Source organism: Atta cephalotes (assembly GCF_000143395.1).
Source record: "Atta cephalotes unplaced genomic scaffold scaffold00044, whole genome shotgun sequence".
Lineage (NCBI taxonomy): Eukaryota > Metazoa > Arthropoda > Insecta > Hymenoptera > Formicidae > Atta > Atta cephalotes.
The window spans coordinates 1,123,600-1,145,493 of record NW_012130108.1 but is presented as its reverse complement, the minus strand read 5'-3'; the positions used below and the strand labels follow the sequence as shown (position 1 = coordinate 1,145,493).

At 33.2% G+C, this 21,894-nt stretch overlaps 3 protein-coding genes across 3 annotated transcripts in view; 1 reads left to right on the top strand and 2 right to left on the bottom strand.

Annotated features, from left to right (window-relative positions):
- Positions 1-1,874, bottom strand: part of LOC105622401 (protein abrupt) — a 7,748-nt gene extending 5,874 nt beyond the window's left edge. Inside the window, exons 1-3 of the mRNA XM_012203827.1 lie at positions 1,686-1,874; positions 1,034-1,219; positions 693-936 (exon numbers count right to left, since the gene is read on the bottom strand). Coding sequence (XP_012059217.1) covers positions 693-936; positions 1,034-1,219; positions 1,686-1,874 — 619 coding nt within the window. The remainder of the gene's footprint in view (positions 1-692; positions 937-1,033; positions 1,220-1,685) is intronic.
- A 4,241-nt stretch (positions 1,875-6,115) lies between these two features.
- LOC105622400 (transmembrane protein 214-A) lies at positions 6,116-17,205 on the top strand. Its single transcript, XM_012203826.1, has 9 exons — positions 6,116-6,239; positions 7,108-7,316; positions 7,973-8,662; positions 9,120-9,330; positions 9,423-9,562; positions 15,038-15,161; positions 16,462-16,727; positions 16,820-16,971; positions 17,049-17,205. The coding sequence occupies exons 1-9, from the start codon at positions 6,116-6,118 to the stop codon at positions 17,173-17,175; spliced, it is 2,043 nt and encodes a 680-aa protein (XP_012059216.1). The 3' UTR covers positions 17,176-17,205.
- A 546-nt stretch (positions 17,206-17,751) lies between these two features.
- LOC105622399 (putative deoxyribonuclease TATDN1) lies at positions 17,752-21,375 on the bottom strand. Its single transcript, XM_012203825.1, has 5 exons — positions 21,336-21,375; positions 20,294-20,473; positions 19,386-19,779; positions 18,745-18,948; positions 17,752-18,246 (listed from the first exon to the last, which is right to left on the bottom strand). Exons 1-5 carry the CDS (start codon positions 21,373-21,375, stop codon positions 18,141-18,143), a joined length of 924 nt encoding a protein of 307 aa, XP_012059215.1. The 3' UTR covers positions 17,752-18,140.
- Positions 21,376-21,894: the final 519 nt, after the last annotated feature.

The following is a 21,894-nucleotide window of genomic DNA, read 5'->3' as shown; positions in this document are numbered from 1 at the left end:
CGTACGTAACGTACTAACTAACTACGTACGTACGTACGTACGTACGTACGTACGTACGTACGTACGTTCGTTACGTTCGTTCGTTACGTTACGTTACTCTTCTCTCTCTCTCTCTCTCTCTCTCTCTCTCTCTCTCTCTCTCTCTCTCTCTCTCTCTCTCTCTCTCTCTACCCCTTTCGCTCTCGCTCTCTCGCTCTCGCTCTCTCGCTCTCGCTCTCACGGTTCAGACGAATCGGAGGACGACCAATCAGAGATGCAGTTCAACCCGATCGATGGTTGTGCTTGTGTCCGTTTTAATTGAAACGAAAAAAAGGTCTACGTAGATATACGAAATCTCCCGCAGGTGATATAATTTTTGGTATAATTTTTAGACGGCTAAACGTAATACACCGGACACAAAACACAAGTGGAATTGTCATTTCATTATATTCTGTCTTGCATGTTTAATTAGAAGCTTGTAGTTATCGGAATTAATTAAAAAATTGTAATAAGCATATAAATCTCTAAGTAACAAAATAAAGAAAATCTATCTGATAAATCACATAAAAAACAAATAAATGTCTTCGTCATTAGTATTTTACTACAAAACAATTATGTATAAAATCTGTTACATAGCTAATCTTGTTTCTCATTTAAAAAATAAACTATTTAGTTTAACAGAAGAAATAAAATTACAAAATTCTTTACATTACCTGCATCATCAGTTTGATCCATTGCATCGTCATCTTTGTTTTCGTAAGGCATTGTTCTGTTGTTGTCGTCCAAAGGCCTGCTTTCTCTATCAGCAGTATTTCTAGTACATTGCCACTTTCCAGAGGATGACGATGACTTCCTCCTCTTTTTTCTTCGTTTCAATGGATGCGAGTTGACTGTTGTCCTCGACACTCCATCGTTCGTCACTGTTGGTATCGCAGACTCAGGAACTTTTTCTCCACTCTAAATGTAATATCACGTACACACGTATTGTATTTAAATTAATCACTCTATTTTAATCATTTAAGTATAATTAAAACGAGATGCATCAGAAATATACCTCCGTTAATATATTAGTTGACGACGTCAATCCGTGAATGCTCAGACAATGGGCAGCCTGAAGCAAGGAAGGCAATTGTGCCGGTTCGACGCTCACTTCTCCTCGATATACGAATTCCAGCAAAGACTCCAAGTCATCTGCTCCGATTCCTGCTAGCATAACCACTGGATGCTGACATGGCGTGCTCTGTAAACAATACACTTTGTTGTAAGTTTCTACAAGTTTTTATGTTACACGCTACAGTAAATACTTAATAATAAATTCAATCGCTCACACTACACTGAATAAATACATGTTAAAAGCTGTTGTATATAAAATAAATGCATAATATAATCAACAATAAAATAATACATACATATTCTGTTAAATAATGTGACAATATTATTATTAAATAGTTAATCGTTTAAAATATTTATATTGTTTTACGTTTAACTTTGCTAATTTCAACTTTTAGTATGCACTTAAAGATCAAAAATTGAGCCACTTTTTCAAGATTGATTCAATTTTCACTACAGAGTGAGATTCCACTCCAAAGAATTGAGAGAGTATGCTTAAGACAGTCTAAAATGTAATAATTTTATCTTGTAATTAAAAAAGCCTTAAATAAGAATTGACTATGAATACCAGTCTTAAAGTCTTATCGAAACACAACCTTTAACAAATCCAATAGGAATGGACTGGCTGCACAGAGAACAATTTTATGTGCAGGAAAGCTGCGTCCACCGGCAGCTAAAGTAACATCCACCAAATCGCCATCTCCCCTCAATAGCTGCACTGCAGAGGCCAGAGAAGAACTAAATTCTCCCCAGGATAGACTGTAGAGTTGGCCACTGCTACCCATTTCGTCTCTAAGAGCTTAACTGCAAGATAATAAGACGCATAAATCCAACTCCATTTCTCATCAAGCAAATCTACAAAACCAGATTCTCATAAAAGTAAATTAATTCAACAGCTGTAAATTAATTCAACAAAAAAACATGCAGAACCATTTTGAATAGAAAAAACGTATGTTTATTGATACTTTCTAGCAAGAGACACATTTTTGCTGACTGCAGTAGATTTGAACTAACCTGAATTGGATTAATAATGTTACATGCTTTACATATCATATAACATTATTAATTCAACTCAGATCAATTCAAACCCTGCAGTTGAAAATAGTAACAGATTACACAGTAGGTCTGTTTTCTTATAATTATACTAGATTTTTTTTGTCGCTCTGCCAAGACTGCGATTTGAATGCAAGTGCTGTAAGCTTCATTTTGTCGCCTTATCGCTTATTACATGTGGAAAAAAAATAAAATGAAGCTTACAGCGTATGAACATTCAAACCAAACACAGCTCAAAATTCAAATATCAAATATATACCTAATTTACTCAAAATTCCAAAAGTATATATATCAGTTCAGAAAACAGACCTGTGTAATACTTCGAATCATAACGACTGCTCTCCTTTTAAGAGATAATCGACACAAATGTTGTTTTATTTTTCTTATTTATTTAATGTCAAAAATTAAAACATTTGTTTGTATCAAATCATGCTCTGGATACGGAATATCAGGTCGTTACAAAATAGAAGTAAATCATTACGTCGTTGTTATTTACATCACGCCAATGTTAAGATGAAATGATTCATAGTATTGTACTAGGTTTGTTTTCTGTAGTTGAACTGTAATTTTGGAACTTGTGAAATAGGGAAAAGTCTGATATGTAGAGAAAGCAAGAAAGAAAATTCTAGTACAGAAAAAAAAACAGACCTACAGCGTCAGCTGTGTTTCTTACTGAAAAGCACCTTGGATTGTTTAGGATTATTCTACGGACTATTTTATAACAAAGTTAAGGTAGTTGACGACAGGTACATAGTAGACGAAAAAACCGTGGATGGCAAAATCCTACCATGAAAAAACAATCCAGGAAACCGGCTTTAGATATCACTTCCGATATCTCGGAGATCAGACGTAAGGAACGCGTGCAGCCAACAATTCTGACGCTGACTAACGGTAACGACGCGCACGATCTTTCTTCTTTTACTTCTCTCTCTCTCTCTCTTTTCTCTCTCTCTCTCTCTCTCTCCTTTCTTTCTCTTTCTCCATCCCCGTTTCCTAATTAGTGCCCCCACCCGATTAAGCGTCGCGGCGTCGTGCCGTAAGTTAACCTAACAAAAATGGAACTTCACTACCTGCGTGACGACGGAGACCTCCTCTCACGACGTCGTCGGCGACGAGAATGGGGGGTCGACGTGGCGAGTCGCGCCTGTTTGTTTCCCGGAGCCGAGTGATCGCGCGCCACCGCAACCAGGTCTGGAGAAAGTTGTGTCCGCGCGGTGGTCACCTAGGCATGAAGTCACGACACGAGCTCTCGCGCGTTGTCAAACGACGCGGACGTCCTCAGAACACGCGTGTCGCACGCATTGGAAACTGCGTGATACACGGCACACCTCTGATGATGATCGGTCGTCGACGCCGTTGGCGAGTTTCAGCGCGGCACGCGGCACTCTCTCGCAGGCGAAATTCAAACCCTATCGTAGGGACGATCGCATACGCGACATGCGTGTGTGCATTTATGTGGTGCACAGTGCATAATACGATACGTCACGCGTCCGACGCGTTGCGCGAGCAGCTCATGCAGCGTCACAGTGCCGCCGTCATGCGGCTAACGAGCGAAGTGTAAGTGCGAACCGGAAGTCTACAAAAGAGCGCGAATCAGAATTCAAATTGAATTCAAAGTTTAAATAAATAATTAATTTAATAGTAAATAGGCTCATGTGATATAATAATCATAAGTACAAAAATAATAGCCTTTTAGAGTCAATTCGATGTTAATATGGTGTTTTAATAAATTATATTAAGACGAATTATACATGTGATATGTATTAACATTGCTCAATTAGATCTCGAGTTGGTTGCAAAAACTTATGTTATTTTTTTATTTTTAATTCAAAATCACCGAGACGATTTCGAATTTAACTTATCAAATAATATTTCAAGCGGTATCTACAATTGGAGCTTTTTATTTGGTAACGCGAGAGTTTCTTTATCTTTAGAGTTTCTTATTCTATCTTTGTTACTTTCTGAATGAAGAAAAATAGAATGATATTTGTATCGATTTGCGTTTAGCTGACGATTCATTAAATGGAAAATATCCAACAAGATTTTAAAGCACAAAAAATTGACCAATCAGTGAATTAGTTACCCAGCAAACGAAAATGGATTGAAATGGATTGGAAATTTTCAATCCATCCGAATCCATATTTTGAATCCATAAAAATTGGATTCCACATAAAAAATGTTTATACGTATAAAAGTTTAAATTAAAGTGGTAATTACTTGACATGAACTTCAATAGTTATTATTTTAAAATTTTTATACAAAAAATACACGCCAATATAATATAATAAAGTATAATAAAGGAAACATACTAATATGAAATATACATAAAATCGATTAATTTATTAATTAAAAAGTCATTTATATATGTAACATTTATTGTACATATTTATATAGTTCTTTTTATATTTCTTTTAATTATTAAATGAAGTAAATGAAGTAGAATTTATATTTTTATGGCACAACTTTTTTTTTTAACTCAGTTGAATTAAAATGAAAAATTTCTTACTCATAATTCTGAATAAAATAGCTTTCATGATGCATTTTTAAATGAAACGATGGATTTTTCATAATTTTGAATTGTATAACATTCATGGTCTATTTAAAAGAAAAAGTTTTTTTATTCAATTGGAAAATTTCAATTAAAAAAAAACTGCATTTCTTATTCAGAATTTTGAATTGAACAATATTCACATTATTATTTTTAATTTAATTTAATTAATTTTAAATTGAAAAGCATAGAAATATAATACCATTCCTATAAATATAATACCATTCCTATAAATGAATAAAAATGCATTGAAGAAAAGGAATAGACATTTGTTTCATACAATTCTTATAAATGAATAAAAATGTATTCTGGATTGGAAAAAATTCATTTTAACATTCATGAATCCATATTTCTGAAAATCTGAATACATTTTAATCCATTCGATCCATTCTCATTTACTGTATACACAACACTGAATTAATATTATAAAAAAGGCTGCTTTATATATTCTCAATTTTTTGGAGTGGAATCTCACTCTAAAGAATGAAAATTAAGCCAATCTTGAAAAATAGACTCAATTTTTTATCTTTAAGAATAATACATTTCAGAATGACAATCTAAAAGTTTAGAGAATAAAGTATCTAAATGCAGTGGAATAACATAATCAACTTTGCCAATGAAATAATTCAAATAATAAATATATTATTCTATTCTATTAAATAATGTGACAATATCATTATTAAGAGTATTTAATCGATTAAAACATTTATATATTTATATATCTATTTTGCTTCTGCTTGCACATATAACAACTTTTGGATTATCTAATATAGTACATTAAGTGTCTGAATTCACTATCAGTTACATCTTTATCATTTTTAAAGAGTCATCTCACACGATACTATAGGCGAACAGAGCAAGCTCAATTACAAATCTATTTAATCTTCAAAATAAAGCTCTTCCTTACGACGCCCCTATTTTTTGCTCCTGAAACATGGACATGTTCCGTCCACATCCATTCTCAGACTCTTTCCTGGTCACACTCTCTCGTGTTCTGTTCCTCGAATCCTCGGAGGGAGAGGGCGAGAAAAACATAAATACGTAAAATATATGGCGCGTGAAAGCGATCGCTAACAGCTGAGACTGAAACAACGTAATCGCGCCATCGCGCTGTTTGTCGCTGTTGGCTCAGGTGACTGGTGCGCGTGGCAGTTGCGCGAATGCGCATGCGCTACCACGTACCACCGTTGTGACTCGCTCGCGACAACACTTCGCCAACGGGACTGACCGACGCTCATTATTGTACCTTGGCCCCCAATTTCCTCCAGCCAACTTCAGTGCCTTCCGAAGTACAGCGTATCGTCTCTCTCACTCTTCCATTCTCTCACTCTCTTTTTTTTTCTCTTTCGTTCGGTGCGTACGTACACGTTGCGTCTGAGCGTATGTGTGTGTTTTGTCATTGATCGCGTTTACGTTTTCACTGCGATGTCGTCCGGTAGCTGGGAACTGGTCAGCAGGAAGAAGGACAGGAGCAACGACAAATCGAACAAACTAACGAAGGCTGAGAAGAAGAAATTTATTGAGAACGCGCCGAAAGTCGAAGATTTCTGTGAGTCGTTTCTGTTATAATCTACTCATCTTCCACTTCAGAAGCCTTGTAGCTTCTGCTCCAATTCTCCATGACTTTGACAATTTGCTGTCGACGAGCAATCGACTATCAGCTGAGAGAACGATGCGAGCCGGGCATCTGATTTGCTTTAATCGCGCGTGAAATGTATAAAGAGAGGGTCACAATATGGTACTATCGCGTACTTTCTGCGACATTCATTCTGCGATTACTCCTTTTTGTAGAATAGAATTTTTGATACAGAAATACATTGATACACAAATTGATCATGGTTAATCCTTTTGGATTTGTTTTGCATGATAACAAAAGATAATTCATCTGAAACTTAACTTAGAACTTGTACTTTAAGATTTTGCAATTATTCCTTTTTGCCATAGAAATATTTGATTTGCTGTGATAAATCATTCTTTTGGAGTTGTCTTGCTAGATAATTCTATAATTTATCTCAAATTTGGAACCTTGTACTTTGCTATACTTATTCTGCAATTTCTTCTTTTTACCATAGTGATACAGAAAATATTTGTCATAATATGATAAATTATTGTTTGAGTTATTGTACTAAATAGCTCTAAAGGATAATTTATCTCAAATTTAATTTGGAGTTTTGTACTTTGCAATATTTATTCTGTAGTTGCTCCTTTTTACTATAAAATTATATAAAATTATATATAGAATATTTGTCATGATATGATAAATAATCATTTTGTTTTTATGGAGTTGTTTTATAAAATATTTCAAAGGATAATATTTACTTCAAACTTAGAAGCTACTATTTTGCAAACAAGCATCTTAGTCTTTTTACTCTTATCAAGGAAATTATATATCTAACTTAGTATAAATATAATTTTAGTGCCTTTGAGTCAAGTGAAGACACTGTACGATAACCTAGATGGAAACAAAGAGAATAAGAAGCCTGCCAAAGTGCAAGGGAAAGAACACAAGACAAAGGAGAATGAGGAGAAGAAGAAGCAACATCAAAAACAGCAACAGCATGTTGAAAAGAAGAAATCTGAGCCAAAGGAGAAACCTCCAAAAACTGTTAAGGATGCATTGAATGCAGTAAGACTGTTTTTAACTTAGAATAAAATTTGGAATCATATTTGCTATTAATTTTTTTATAGTATATATTGGATTGGCAAGGAAATAATTGCGTTTTTTTAGCTCAAAGTTGTATACAATATCTTCATCAATAATGAATGAAATTTAAATTTAAAAAAAACTTGAGTTGAGTTTTAAAACTTGAAATCTCTATTTTTAAAAGCTTACCATATTTTTTAAGTTTATATGACTTCGATAATTTTTACATACTAAAAATGACCTGAAAAAGACGGAAAATTTTCGACTATCTATCGTGAAAGTTTGATATTTTCTCTACAAAATCATTTTTTTTAATATTCCTACGATTTTTGGTTACTGAGTTATCACGGATTAAATAAAAGGATCATTTTAATTGCTCATAACTCTGTTAAAAATTGTTGTACAATTTAAAAAAGAGATTCTTAAAGCTGAAACTTTATCAAGATATTGGTTGATAAGAAAGTAATTGCGGTTTTTACTGATACCTTTAAAAAAAACGTAATTACTTTCTTTCCAACCCAATATTTTTATCACACATTATTCATTTAGAAAAAATATAAACTAATTTTATTCTATTTTAAATTGCTTGAATTATATGCTAGTAATTAATTCCTTATAATGCACATTATAATGCACAGATTGATCCACAAGAACTCGATGAACTTCTGGCCACTGCACAAGTCAGATTTCCCGAGGCTCCCCTGCTCTGGTTGAAGGAACTCAATGCCTTCCTCAACATTAAGATACCTATCAACAAGGAAGATGTGATTTTCTCAGGAAAACCCAAGGATTATCCATTAAGTTTAGTACCTAAAGCAATCTCTTCCATACTAGAACGAGCAGTGGAGATGACGGGCCAGCAAACCATACAAATTTTTTATGAGAATACTCTTACGGCAATGGCCACTGACATGGTCAAGGGAATTCCCGTTATCGGACACAAGATATTTTTGCAGTTGCTAGCGCACTTAAATCCCGAAATGACCGCCGCCAACATTCTCAAACTGATTAACATAAGAAACTCCTATGAGAACAGGAAGAACATTGGCTTGTCTCTGTTATGGGCCTGGTCGCAGGCCGGCAAGAAGAATTTTGCGGTCGGCTTGAAAATTTGGCATGAAGTAATGTCACCGATGCTGGAGACGAAGGGCTACGCCAGTTACGTTGTACAAATTCTCAACGATCTCGTCTTCGGACATGACAACGTCCATGATCTTAATCTGGATCTATATCTGAATATCATCATGGATACCTATTCTCAAAGATTCCAAAACATTCAACCCGCGAATCTGGGAAAAGACCTTAGCGCGAGTATCGACAGGTTGAGAGTAAGTAATGCACGAATTTGAAGCTTATATCACGCATTTTAGGTATATTTAACTTTAGGTATATACTTATTTTTTACATACATTATTATTATCATACAGGGATGAGATTTTCCATTAATCTTTTTATTATAATATTTTTAAAATTGTTTAATTTTTTTTAATCGTAAATGAATTAAAAAATACATTTATTGACTTAAAAAATAATTCAAAATCATAATAAATATTTAAAAACATGATCTCTCTATTTACTAATATTACTAATAATAAGATTTTGAAATTTCACTGAATCTCAAAAATCCTAGAGTATACCAAGTCTATACAAAACTTAGCTCGCGAGCTAATATATTTAAGATTTTATAAAAATATATTTAAGGTTTTATAAAAATATAATGCATATACGATTTGGTAATGCGATTTGCTGTCGGCAATGAGATCAATATGGTAAAATTTTTTGCAGTCAATATTGTTTAGAAACAAGGATATATGTTACACGAAATTGTTTGAAATGTTAATGGGAAAAGTATCACCGAAATCAGATTTGAACTATAGGAACGAGTTAATTAAGGTTCTTGCGGATTGTCTCGTCACGGAACCTGTTTGCTTCACTATTTGGAGTTCCATTTATACCAAGAATTTATACCAATCCAGTCTTCTTCTATCATATATTGGTGAGCATTTCGCGCTTTTCTCACATCTTTCAATATGTACATTTACGCAAAATATTCGAGAAAAAAAAATGTGAAAACTCGCATTCTTACAGAAATGAATTTACCTAGTTTACAAACCAAGTTCAAAGCTAAGCATTTCAAAGAAACCCTCGGAATTATTCAAAACAATAATGAAAAGTGGAAAAAAGCCAAAGACGAAAACTTAGCGCTTACATGCAAGAAAACATCTCAGGTGAGTTCTCTCTTTTTCGTACAATATATTTTTATAATTTTTTCAGAATGCGTAAGTAAAGTAATTTAAGAAACTAAAATTCGTTTCAAAATATATTATAAATTTATGTCTAAACTATTGAAGGATACGATCGCATAAAAAAAATGTATGTACATATTTAAAATGTACATATTTATTTAACTTTTAATACACATGATGAGTCGTGTCACTTTTCATCATTTTTACTAAAAATGATTCTTACATATACCTTAACATTAACAACTTCAGAAAGTTTTGTCAAAATTGTACTTATATTTAAAAAAATAAAAGAATAAATATAATAGAATAGAATTTATTATACTTGAGCATATTTATAGTCGAGAAGGGGATTTGGTTTACATAAATTCTTAACTCATTCATACATCCATAAGCTCATCCTCATCCGCAAGCTATTGCATATATATTATTATAAATTTTTTATGCTTATCCAAAAGAATAAATATAATAATAAATAGAATAATAACAATCATTATTCACATAGATATTCGTAAAATTTAAAAAACAGAATGACCGATCGTATGTGTAAAGGTTAATAATGCACATTTATCTAAAAATCGCAATTTCATATCAAAACGTATTACTTGATAATATATCGATATTATCATTTGATAACTTATCGCATTGAAAGTGTTTTCAATATAAGTATCTGTGTTTATAATATTTATATAATACCCTTATCTCTCTTGCAAAGAATAAAAAAACATCTGATGCAAGTAGACTATAGTGTACTATAGTCTATTTGCATCATGCATCTGACATACTTTTTTTTGCCTTGATCATGTGCACAGAGAGAAATTTATTTTTTCATCGTCTCTCTCGCCTGAGATATATAAAGTCAATTATTGTTTTATTAAAAGAATGAATTTTGTATTTTCTTTTGCTATTATGTAAAATGAGAATCATGCAAGAAGCCGTGAAAATATAAAAGTCACATATATCGCGTCGAGAGATTACAGACCTAAACGGTAAATAGAAATGACAGGCAAAAATTACTGCTTAATTACTAGATTTAACTAATCCGGATTTAGTTGCGTGGTGAAACTCGAAGCGCGGCATTCTTCTCTAACAATGCGATTCTGCCTCTAACAATGGTCGCATGCGCAACCAAGTAACAAACATAACTTGCATATATTGCATTTAATGTGTGTATTATGTGACTCGTGACATTCGAAGCAATACCTCGGTGAGCTCGCAGAAAATTTATCCGCTTCAACGCAAACAGACAATCACGGGCAATTAAATTTAGAAAGCATTTCTCTCGGCGAATTCTCAGATCGTTGAATTGCGAATCTCGCACTTCTTATCACAACTTTCAATTCGCCGGCAATATTTTAGCAATTATGTGCTATAAACATAGAGATACATATGTGTGAACATTCTCTATTAAATAACAAATCCATAGCTCTATTGTTTTTAGCTGAACTTTCTGTACACGATTCATCTTTTTCTCTCCGAAAAGTAACGTGGAAAGTTGAATCATGCAAGAAGTTCAACTAAGAAGAACAGGCCTAATGCTTTCAGATCGAACTTCCTTTCACTTTTACACGCATCCACAAACACATATGTAAAAAATAATGAATATAGGAAAGGAGAAAAGTCTAACTCCTGGAAAGGAGAAAAGTCCAACTCCTGGTCAATAATAGCTGTAGTAATTATTTAGTCTTTTGCTCTAAGCAATTAAAAATTTTACAGTTAAAATCTCTAACACATTTATAGTTATTAACGATTACAATTTAAGACAGCACTAGAGAAACGCTTTTTGCTGGAACAAAATGTTATAGTTTTAGAACAATGATACGCAACCTGTGGTCCACCAGTGAATTTTTACGCCCTCAATTCAGCCGAAAAATATAAAATTTTCTATTTTAGGCAAATGAAATAACCATTATATGGCCTGAAAGACTGTATAATGTTTATTTACTTGTTTCTAAAAATGGTTCTCTGAATGATCTTTAAAAAAAGTTGCATAATGCATTTAGAGTTTAGTACAAAAGGCTAAAGATTTATTACCATAAACATAGAATAGTGAGAGAAGAAATGTATTTTGATACAAAATGTATTAAAACATTATATTTAATATAAACATTTATATTTAATATAAATATTTATTAAAATATATAAATATTTATATTAAAGCTAATCTTTTAGAACTTCAGTGAATTTTCTTACAAATAATATATAATTATGTTTTTGGGTAACAGATGTTTAATTTACCATAATTTTATGTTAAGATTTTATCTTAAGTAATGTCTTAAAGTCTTGCTAAGAACCGACTATGAATTAAAAACCAGTCTAGGAATTTAAAAAAAGATAAAGATGCATAATTAATCAGATTTCATATTTAAGGCTTTCTTGAATTTATTTTTAGATGCTTAGTAGCTATAATAAAATAATTCATAGCGTATCTGAAGATAAATTTAAGGAAGCCTTACACACATTCTACATTAATTAGCAATAAATCAGAAGTCAGAAGTTAGAAATTGATCAATTAATCGATTATTCTTCTTACATTTGACTATGCTTGCTTAATTTTTAGAGCTTCTAATTTTCGATTTATTACTAATAGTTTATGGCCATTAAATATAAAATCTGACTATGAATGCAAACAAAAGAGTCAATTAAATCGAGATTGAAATTAATCTGCATCAGCACAAATAGACAAGAGAATTATATTATCAGTCTCATCTTTTCGTACGTATGAGATTGAACGTGGATTGAGTTTAATTAAACAGAATTCGGCTCGAGTAAGATCTTTTTATCAATGGAGCTCGATAAGAATAAAAGCGTTGACAGTTATCTGGTGCTTCTTTTCGCCTCGTGTAACAATGCCGTTGTAGATTAGTCTCGCAATTGCGCGCGTCGCAGTCTCCAGTCATCTCCAGTTAGTACGTTCTACGCAGCGCGCAGTCGTTCTTAGACCTGGTGACGCGTATGTATGTACATCGAGCATAGAGCTATAAATTCCATAACGTTGACACCTATCGTAGGTTTGAATTTTTTTTCTCAGCCCTCGCGTGTCTTCTTGTTTACCTTCTCGTATTCTCTTGTCCATGTGAGACGCGTCGCTCCGTTCAGCGCCTCTGTGAAGAGGAACGACTTCGACCTTGGATCCTGGAAGAGAGGCGGTAAACTGTCAATTCTAGTTAACCGACGTCAAAAATGATAATGCACGTTGATAATATCTCCTTCCGCGCTACGCTTCCAGTGAAAAATTAACTGCGTCATTGAGAGATATGATCTATAAAGTTATCTCTACTTCTGTTTTCGTGCAACAAATCTAAGTGTCGATTATTGTAGGTTTGTTTTTTGTGTCTGAACTAGTATACATTTTTGGAACTTAAAGTGAGACATTCAACGAAAACGAGAAAAAGAGTTTTAGTACGGAAATAGAAAAAAAACGGATCTTGAAAATTGAAGTGAAAATTCCAAAAGTGAGAAAAGTCGGTAGGTGTCGATCAATGAAACTATAAATACTCTAAAGAATTTGTTCACTTTTGTAATTTTCATCTCATCTCGAGGTACACGATCGACCCTTTGGAGTCTCGAAAAATATCCTGTACGAAAATACTGGGGAAATACTCTATAATACACGTGACGTATACTGTAGTATTTCGTAGGTATGCAATATTTTTCGAGAATAATAACGGCCCTAGATTTCGGCTGAGATTTCTTTCGCGAAGTAGATAAAAGAGAGGGGAAAAAAACGAGGAGAGGTGATCTCATACAGAAGCAATTTTGAGGAGAGATTCGCGTCGCGAAATCAGACAATCGTTGCGGATTTCTAACGGATCTCATCGTCATCGGTACGCCGTGGAGCCGGTGAATAGCCGACGTTTCAGCCTCGTGATCGAGAAACACACGCGCAGCAAAGCAGCGCGGCGTCTCAGGTTAAGTTGAAGGTACCTTTTCATTCTGACGCTCGTAACTTATTTTTGGGTACAGATTTACGATTCATTCGGCGCTTACGAGCATTGCTCGCGTTCGGTGGAATGTTTATCTTGCAACTGTTGGAAATTTTCTTCGCGCTGATTGAATTATGCTTTTAGGCCTAAAAGAATAGTCCTATCTCAGCGAATAAAATTTTTAACAAAATAAACAGAACTAGAAAAGTTATTCTAGAAATCGCTTACAAGGTACTTTTTAGATATTTGTTATAGAAATCGAGTACAAAAGTAATGGAAAATTGGAGCAACTGATAAAATATGATATAAAACTTACTGTACTCAATTTCTATAATAAACTTTCTATAATAAACTTATAATAAACTTGTAAAGTACTTTCCAAACTACTAACTTTCCAAACCCTGAAAATAAACATTTGATAAACGTCAAAATAGGTCACTGATTAAAATGATTTTGACATTCGTCAGTTCTAACCACGTGGTCTTTTCTAACGCTACAGGCTGTGATATCCCTAAAAAAAAAACAAGCAGTAAAACGTAAATAAACAGGACAATCATATTAAATACCAGATAACGCAAATTATTATCTTAAGTGACAAATCTCAAAATGTTAATTAGCCTATTATTAAGTTTTTGTGTGCTGGAGCACTCAAAATGAGCGTACAATGTCAGTATGAAATAGCGCTTTGAGGTAGCCAGGCAGCGTTTCGGGAGAGTACCTATGCGACTTATTGATCGTCGCCCGGTTGCCCCCCTCGCGAGTGACGACATTCAACATTGACGCCGCTCGCACGGCACGCGCGACTCTTCGCCCGATTTTCTTCTTTTTTTCGCCCCTCTCGGAGCACGGAATACGCACGGATTGGCACAGATCGCGCGGCGAATACCTAAACGCGAGTAAACGCGTTTTCCCGACTTTCCACAGGTAAAAGGTGAAAATTTCCGCCGACGGTCCTGTCGTGCGTACATATGTGTGTTTATGTGATTCGTCGACGAAGGTGATTTCGCGCGAGAAATCGAGTCGCGGGAAAATATTCTTCGGCGCTTCAACGATGACGAGGCTGTTTGCCTTCGTGACGTTTGGATAGCAATCGGAAATCGCCGCAGATACATATCGCTGTTAATTGCTCTTTCTCTTTCTCTCGAACGTGATCTCAAAGTTTTAAGATAAGGTGTGTGTGTGTGTGTGTGTGTGTGTGTGTGTGTGTGTGTGTGTGTGTGTGTGTGTGTATGTGTGTGTGTGTGTGTGAGATACTTCCGATCTATCATCTACGCATTATCATCTACGCGGACATGTTTCGGAATCGTGATCGATTCGTTGTTGTGTGACAGAAGTCTTTATTGATGTCATGTTAGAATTCGCGTGACAGAGAGAAGCCGAAATGTAGCTGCGTGAAATGTAGTTCGATTGACACGCGAGATTTACGTGACGCTTGATGATTTTGTTTTTTGTTTTAAAGTCCGGGAGAAGCGATGAAGTAAAGGTAAAAAAATCATTTCTGAGAAAGTGTGCCTTAATATTTGTGTTCTTTCAGGCACTACTGAAGAAAATGACCTCTTCCAGCCGTGGTTTTCCATGGAGATCTGCTAGTCTCCTTTTATTGCTTTTGATCGGTGGTATCGTAGCGTACGACACACAGAAACATGGCTCGTTTGAAGGTAAGTACTTCCTGAGAATAACAATAGATTAATCATCTATTTGCTTCTCATCTCATATCTTCTTGTCATTCTAATCATTTTGTTTTCCTAAATTCTTTCAAATTTATGTATTATATTCTAATCTTTAGTCATTTGGATTTTATGCATTTTTTTAAATATTGAAGCACCAAATAATTATTACAACATTTGTATACAATTTATTTAATAAATTAAAAACAAATACCTTCTAAAAATGTTATATAAGAATCTTAATTTTATACACTTATAAAATGGCTATTTAAAAAAAATAGCAACTGTTGAGATTCTTTAATATGATTGGTTTATATATTTATTCAATTATTTATTTCAATTATCAAAAGAACAATTTATCTCTTGAGTTGAATATTTTGTTATTTTTCACTTTCATGTATATCGAAATGTAAATCAATTACCTTACTATGATTGAATTGCTTAGTTTCAAAGTAGACAACTGTAGTTCATATTAATGTATGCACTCAATAAATAATAACTAAATTCGAGTCAAAATTAATACATTTTCTTGAATCAAATTATTAAACTCTATTGTTTTGATTAAAATAACGACATATTAAGTAAAAGCAATAGCAACTTGTAGAAATGATTAAAAATAACTCAAATCGGATATAATTTGACATTCTAAATTTAACAGTGTAAGAAGCTAAGGATAAGACTAATTATATTAAAAAATTTTACAGTTGCAAAGTTGCTATTGATCATAGCCAGAGATAAAAATTAACCCAAAATATGAATCTATTGTGTATACTAAGAATTAATTACTATCCAAATATTTCATCATAATGCAATGAATTCAATCATTTGTTACTATCACTGGATTAGTATACATTAAAGGTGTTGTATTATAAAACATCTAAATGCAGTGATATAACTCAACTTTGAAAATGAAATACATGTATATTCCGTTAAATAAAAAGACAATATCATTATTAATCATTTAAAATATTTCTATGCTTCTACATTTAACTTTGTCAATTTCATATAGCTTTATTATCAATTTTAATTAACATCTTTTTAGTATACACATTCTAGTGCAGGGCAAGTGACAAAATTTGCTATAAGATTGTTGTTCAGGAAGTTATTATCATGGTGTCTTGTTCAACAGTAACTCGTGAACTAGTAATGATTCATCAATAACATATTCATTGCTATCATAAACATCACGCCCATTAATATCTTCGCTTCTCTAATTTTTCTCTTAACCAAATTGGTGATATAAATTGAATTTTTTTTACTTTATTGTACATTGGCATTTTATATATTGTAGCATCCCAAGTTGGAAAGTTCTTGAAAACTAGCGGAATATTGAAACATGTAGAAAAGGCATGGACTACTCTAAAGTTCTATTGGTCTGCAGGACACAAAGCAGTTAAGGATAGCTCACCGGAATATTACAAAGCCGTTGTAGACTTGTGTGCACCATACATTAAATTAGCTGGCGATATCTATCTTGTAGTAAGAAATGTTTCAATTAAATTATATAACAATGTCGCGGCATATGTTGAAAGGAACGTACCTATAATTATTGACACAGTAAGTATAATGAAGATAAAAATATTTTCATACAGAGAACAATCCTTCGCATAAAAATATATCTCTTAACAATTTTTATTTCTTTTATACAGATCGAACATTACGCTCCAGGAATCTTGGAGCAAATTAAATCCCGAAGTCTTCAGGGACTGGAGTTTGTGAAAGTTTCTTTCATTCTGATTGGAGAGAAAGTTATTGAACATTCCAGCGCGTCGATACAGTGGCTAGAGAAGAACGTCTTTGTGTAAGTGTACTCATGCATCATATGCAGAGAATGTAATCGGATATCTGACCGTGACCTTCCTTCCCCTTTTTTTTCAGAGGCAAGCTTAGTCCAGATAATCTCCGCAATTACGCCATTTGGGCTTTTGACACGACGCAATCGTACGCCGCTCAAACGTACGATTGGGTGTACGAGAAAGTGCAAACTCTCTCCAAAGTGCCATGAATAAAATCCAATGGTTTACTGTATGAATAATTATTGCGTTGAATTACGGCGAAATTTCCGCCTTTTCACGCGACTCTCCGCATTTATTATTTATGACATGGAAGCGTTACATATATATTTTCCGAAGATCACGAATGCGTCAGCCATTTTACCTGTGATATCTCGAATAGAAAATCTGTATCTTGCTTTGGTTGGTCCTGACGAAGAAAATTTCGCGATCTTCTAATAAACCGGAACAATTGCGGACATTTTTTATCAAGACAAATATTTTTCTGTCATTTTCTTTAAAATTATTATAACTAATAATATATATGTATATCCGAACATTAGATCTTTGTACGCAAATCGTTCGAAAGTGCGATCTTTAGTATTTTGTATTTTCATTTATAATTTTGAGGATTTTGATTGAATATATATATTCGATTACATTGAATGATCGAATAAAAATTTTTTCGTAACAGCTCTTCTTGTAGATGTAGTAAAGGATGGACTCTACTACAAATAAAAAAAAAGGATTTTAAGAAAAAAATCGTGTCGAAAAAATGGATCAGAATAATAACAGCAACAACGGTGATATTTTTAGGAATAGCAGAATAGTATATATATTAATAAATATCGTAATATAATATAATAATAATAATGAAATGATGGTAATAATAGCGATGCAATAGATGAATATGAGATATGATAATATAATTTTAACAAGAATATATTAAAGTTTTACATGGGAAGAGAGATCTGTGTGTGGATAGTGACAGTCACTTCCATAAAGCCACGTATGTAAAAATGAGTTGTCTTATTTCCCCCCTTCAATAAAATTTCAGCGTGCCTTTTCTTTTAAATTTCTTCACTCTGTTTTGCGTGCACGTTCACAGCTTTTATCCCTGATTACTTCCATGAAAATGCGTATTCCGTCAACGCACTTTAAGTTCGCTTGCATTTTTGTAGCATCGAGTATTCGCATACTATAATTCATACGGGAAGAAGAGCTTCATTGTATTCTTGTAGATTTGATTGCACAGGTATTCCTCTTCCTCATCTCTGATCCGCGCTAGAACTTCCAATATTTGACTGCAATTAATTAGGATCATATCACACACCGTTCCTCTATTCGACTCATGCAATTATATCCCTTCAGAGTGACAGTGAATTCATTAAACCCACTCAAAATCTATTAAAAATGTCAAATAATTCAATTTTCTTTATATTACATCTGCAAGTTTCTATTAAAATATATTTAATTTTCATTTTTTTATCACTTTGTTCCTTGAAAGCGCCTTTTAACATGAGGCCTGTTCTTTTTAGGTAAGCTTCTTGCACAGTTCATCTTTTCTCTTTTTCTCTCCAACATGGAAAAAAAAGGAAGAAAGAACCGTGTAAAAACTTTAATTAAAAAGAACAGATTTATAAATTAAATGAATTTTACAGACCCAGTGTAAGTGAGTGTATTAAAAATTTTGGTGTCAGCTCCGGAGGAATATTAAAAATATTGAAAAAAATTTAATGTTTAATTTAAATAAATATCGTATGTAATTCTCACTTTATCTGCAGAAAGAAAAGTATACTAACACTATCGTGCAAGGTTCGTTCCGTCCTTTAACCATCTGATCCGCTTGCCATTTTTCTTTCTTCACAGATGGAAAATGCGTGATAACGTCGTTCGCGGATGCATGCGTCGGCCTGATCTCGCACCATGGACAATCAGTCTCTATCATGAGCCTGTCTGAGGGAATGGTAGTGATCGCGAAAAGATTTTCCTCTGTCTTCAACGAGCTGACATGCGAAACAAAAGAGATTATTAGATCCTCCTTTTCTCTTTTAATTCTTGCGAGAATCACATATTCATAATGAATTCAATCACTTCTATTACACTAAATTAGTGCATACTAAAAGCTGCTATACATAAAATTAGCAAAGTTAAATGTAAAAACATAAATATTTTTAATGTCTGTTTTTGTAAATTAATTGTAATCTCTCGGTTCAATTTACTCTTCATCTTTGTCTAATTTTTAAAACTGAAAAAAGAAGTTGAAGCGAGATTAAAATTAATGAAAATAGATGTCTATAATAATCATATTGTTACGTTATTTAACAAAATATACATATCATTTCATTTAAAGTTAATTATGCCATTGCATTTGAATACTTTATAATATTAAAGCATATAATGTGTGCTAATCAGTGTAATGACCGAACATCATCAATCTTACCATCCATTAACGCCGATGTACAAGCCTAATTGCAATATGGAATTTGCATCCTCCGGGTTACCGTCGAAGGAGTGCACAACACCCGGCGTCAATTCGTTTTTATGTTTTCTCAGAATTCGCACAAAATCGTCACTAGCGTTGCGGCAGTGCAGAAACATTGGTAGCTTTAATGTGGAGCACAATGACAATTGTAGCTCAAAGTACTTCTTTTGAGTCTCCTTGGGGCAGAAATTCAGTCTATCATAATCCAAGCCCATCTCACCGATAGCGACAACTTTGTCCTTGTTATTCAGCGCCAGGTCCGATAATAATTTGAGATATTCTTCTGGATTGCTACTCTCCTCGAATTCATTGCAACGGGTCGGATGGCAACCAACCGTCGAATACAGTCTGTCTGCAATTTGTTGATTGATGACGATCAGTCATTCGTCCTCAAAAATAAACTTAACTCGTAACTTAAATATATGGGTCTTATGACCTTGAGACATTTAACTAATTTTTAAATAGTGTTATAGTATACATTTATATTAAATCAAGTATTGCATTTTTTTATATAATTGAAAAATTTTCATTTCGAAAATTAATAATTAACAAGATTATATTTAGCATCACAAAAAAAATGTATATTCCTGTATGGGATTAATCATGAATTATGATCATTTGAAGTACACTGAATAGCATATTAAAAGCTGTTTTATAAAGTATCTAAATGTAGTGACATAATATAATCAACTTTGCTAGTTAACTATATTAATTTAATTTCATGTATAACAATTTTTAGTATGCATTAATTTAGTGTGTAAGTGAAAAATTAAAATTAACAAGAGATCTACAATTAAAATAGATTAATTTGAACACAGAAAGATTTATATTAATACAATTTCCTACATATTTAAGGATATACTTGCCATCAGTTCTCGCTATTTCAAGAGCTTTCTTGCTTTCTTCTACATTGCTAGCTGTAATGATGATTTTCGAGAGATTATTCTTCCAACTTCGCTCTAGAACTTTATCTAAATCTGGTTGATGTTTCTGAGATCCATGATAGACTCCTTGGTACATGGAATCCGTTAAATTGGCTCCGATATCTATGACAATTGGAGTACAATGGAAAACATTGGATTCTCTTAATACAAAATTGCTCAAAGCAAATATACAAGGTATTCTGAATATATATGTTTTCCAGCAAGAGATACAATTGATACAGTGATATAGTGAATCATTGTTATCAGTGATACAGTAAATCCTTGTTATTTGCCAATTAAATGTTAATGTCAAAGATAACATAGTCGACTGTGTTATCCTATTAGCGAATTCAGTCACTTTTGCACTACGCTAGATCATACGAAAAGCTACTTTACATGAAATCAGCAAAGTTAAATGTAAAAATATATAAATATTTTTAAAAATTAACTGTCTACTAATAATATTGTCACATTAATTAACAAAATATATATATGTTAAATATATATGTTAAATATATATATATATATATATATATATGCCATTTAATTAATTGTCAAAGTTGATTATATTGTATCACAGCATTGAGATATTTTATATGAAGCAACTTTTAATAGATGCACTGATCCAGTATAGTGTGAGTGATTGAATTCACCATAGATCATTTTAAAAATGTTTTGTGTTAAATGTTTACAAATTTTACTTTATATACTAACAAAGCATTATTATTGATACACTTAGAAATGCATGTGATGTTGAAATATATCTAACGTGTTTCTCAAGGCATTTGAGAACTCCACGAAGGAATCCGAAAGCTTTCCCGGAAAGGACAATCGGGAGGGTACAAAAATCTGCCAAGTATCAACGAATGGAAGAGTTTTGTTGAGTTAAAGAGATCAGTCTCGCCTCTCACTATAACCTTTGTATCGCGAGACAACGGTGGAAACGACATGTTGCTGAACAAGAACGAAGGACAATCAGGTTTACCTATAAATTTCCGCAAATTGGACATTCTAGCTGCAAGCATGGAACGTTCCTAGGCGGAGATTGTTCGTCCGGATGTCCGGTCGAGGGTAGACAGAGAGGTTAGCTGAGGTTAGCAGGTGTCCACCGTTTCAACCGGCTGGATCGACACATGGATGAAGTCCAATGAAGAACTGACGTTACGTTTTCATGCGCAGTAGTGATCATCCCGACGCTATCCTTGCTTCCGCGCATCATCGATCAGCCTGTATAGCAACTGATAGCAACTACCGACCTACTGAATCCTGATCTTTGATATCTTCAAAAATAAAAATACAGAAACGCGTACGCAACTAAAAAAATTAGAGAGGGTTTTGAAGTCTAGTTGAAAATACTATAACTGCATGAAATTTTCATCTCGGCAGTATAATTCTCTTTTTCGTAATGTAATATTATAATTGCATATAATAATATATAGTTATATATATTTGTAATATATGCAAGATTTCTAATTCTGCTTCATTGGTTTGACAAATATTCATTTTTGTATTGTTTTCTTTTTCTATCTTCAATAAAAAAAGGA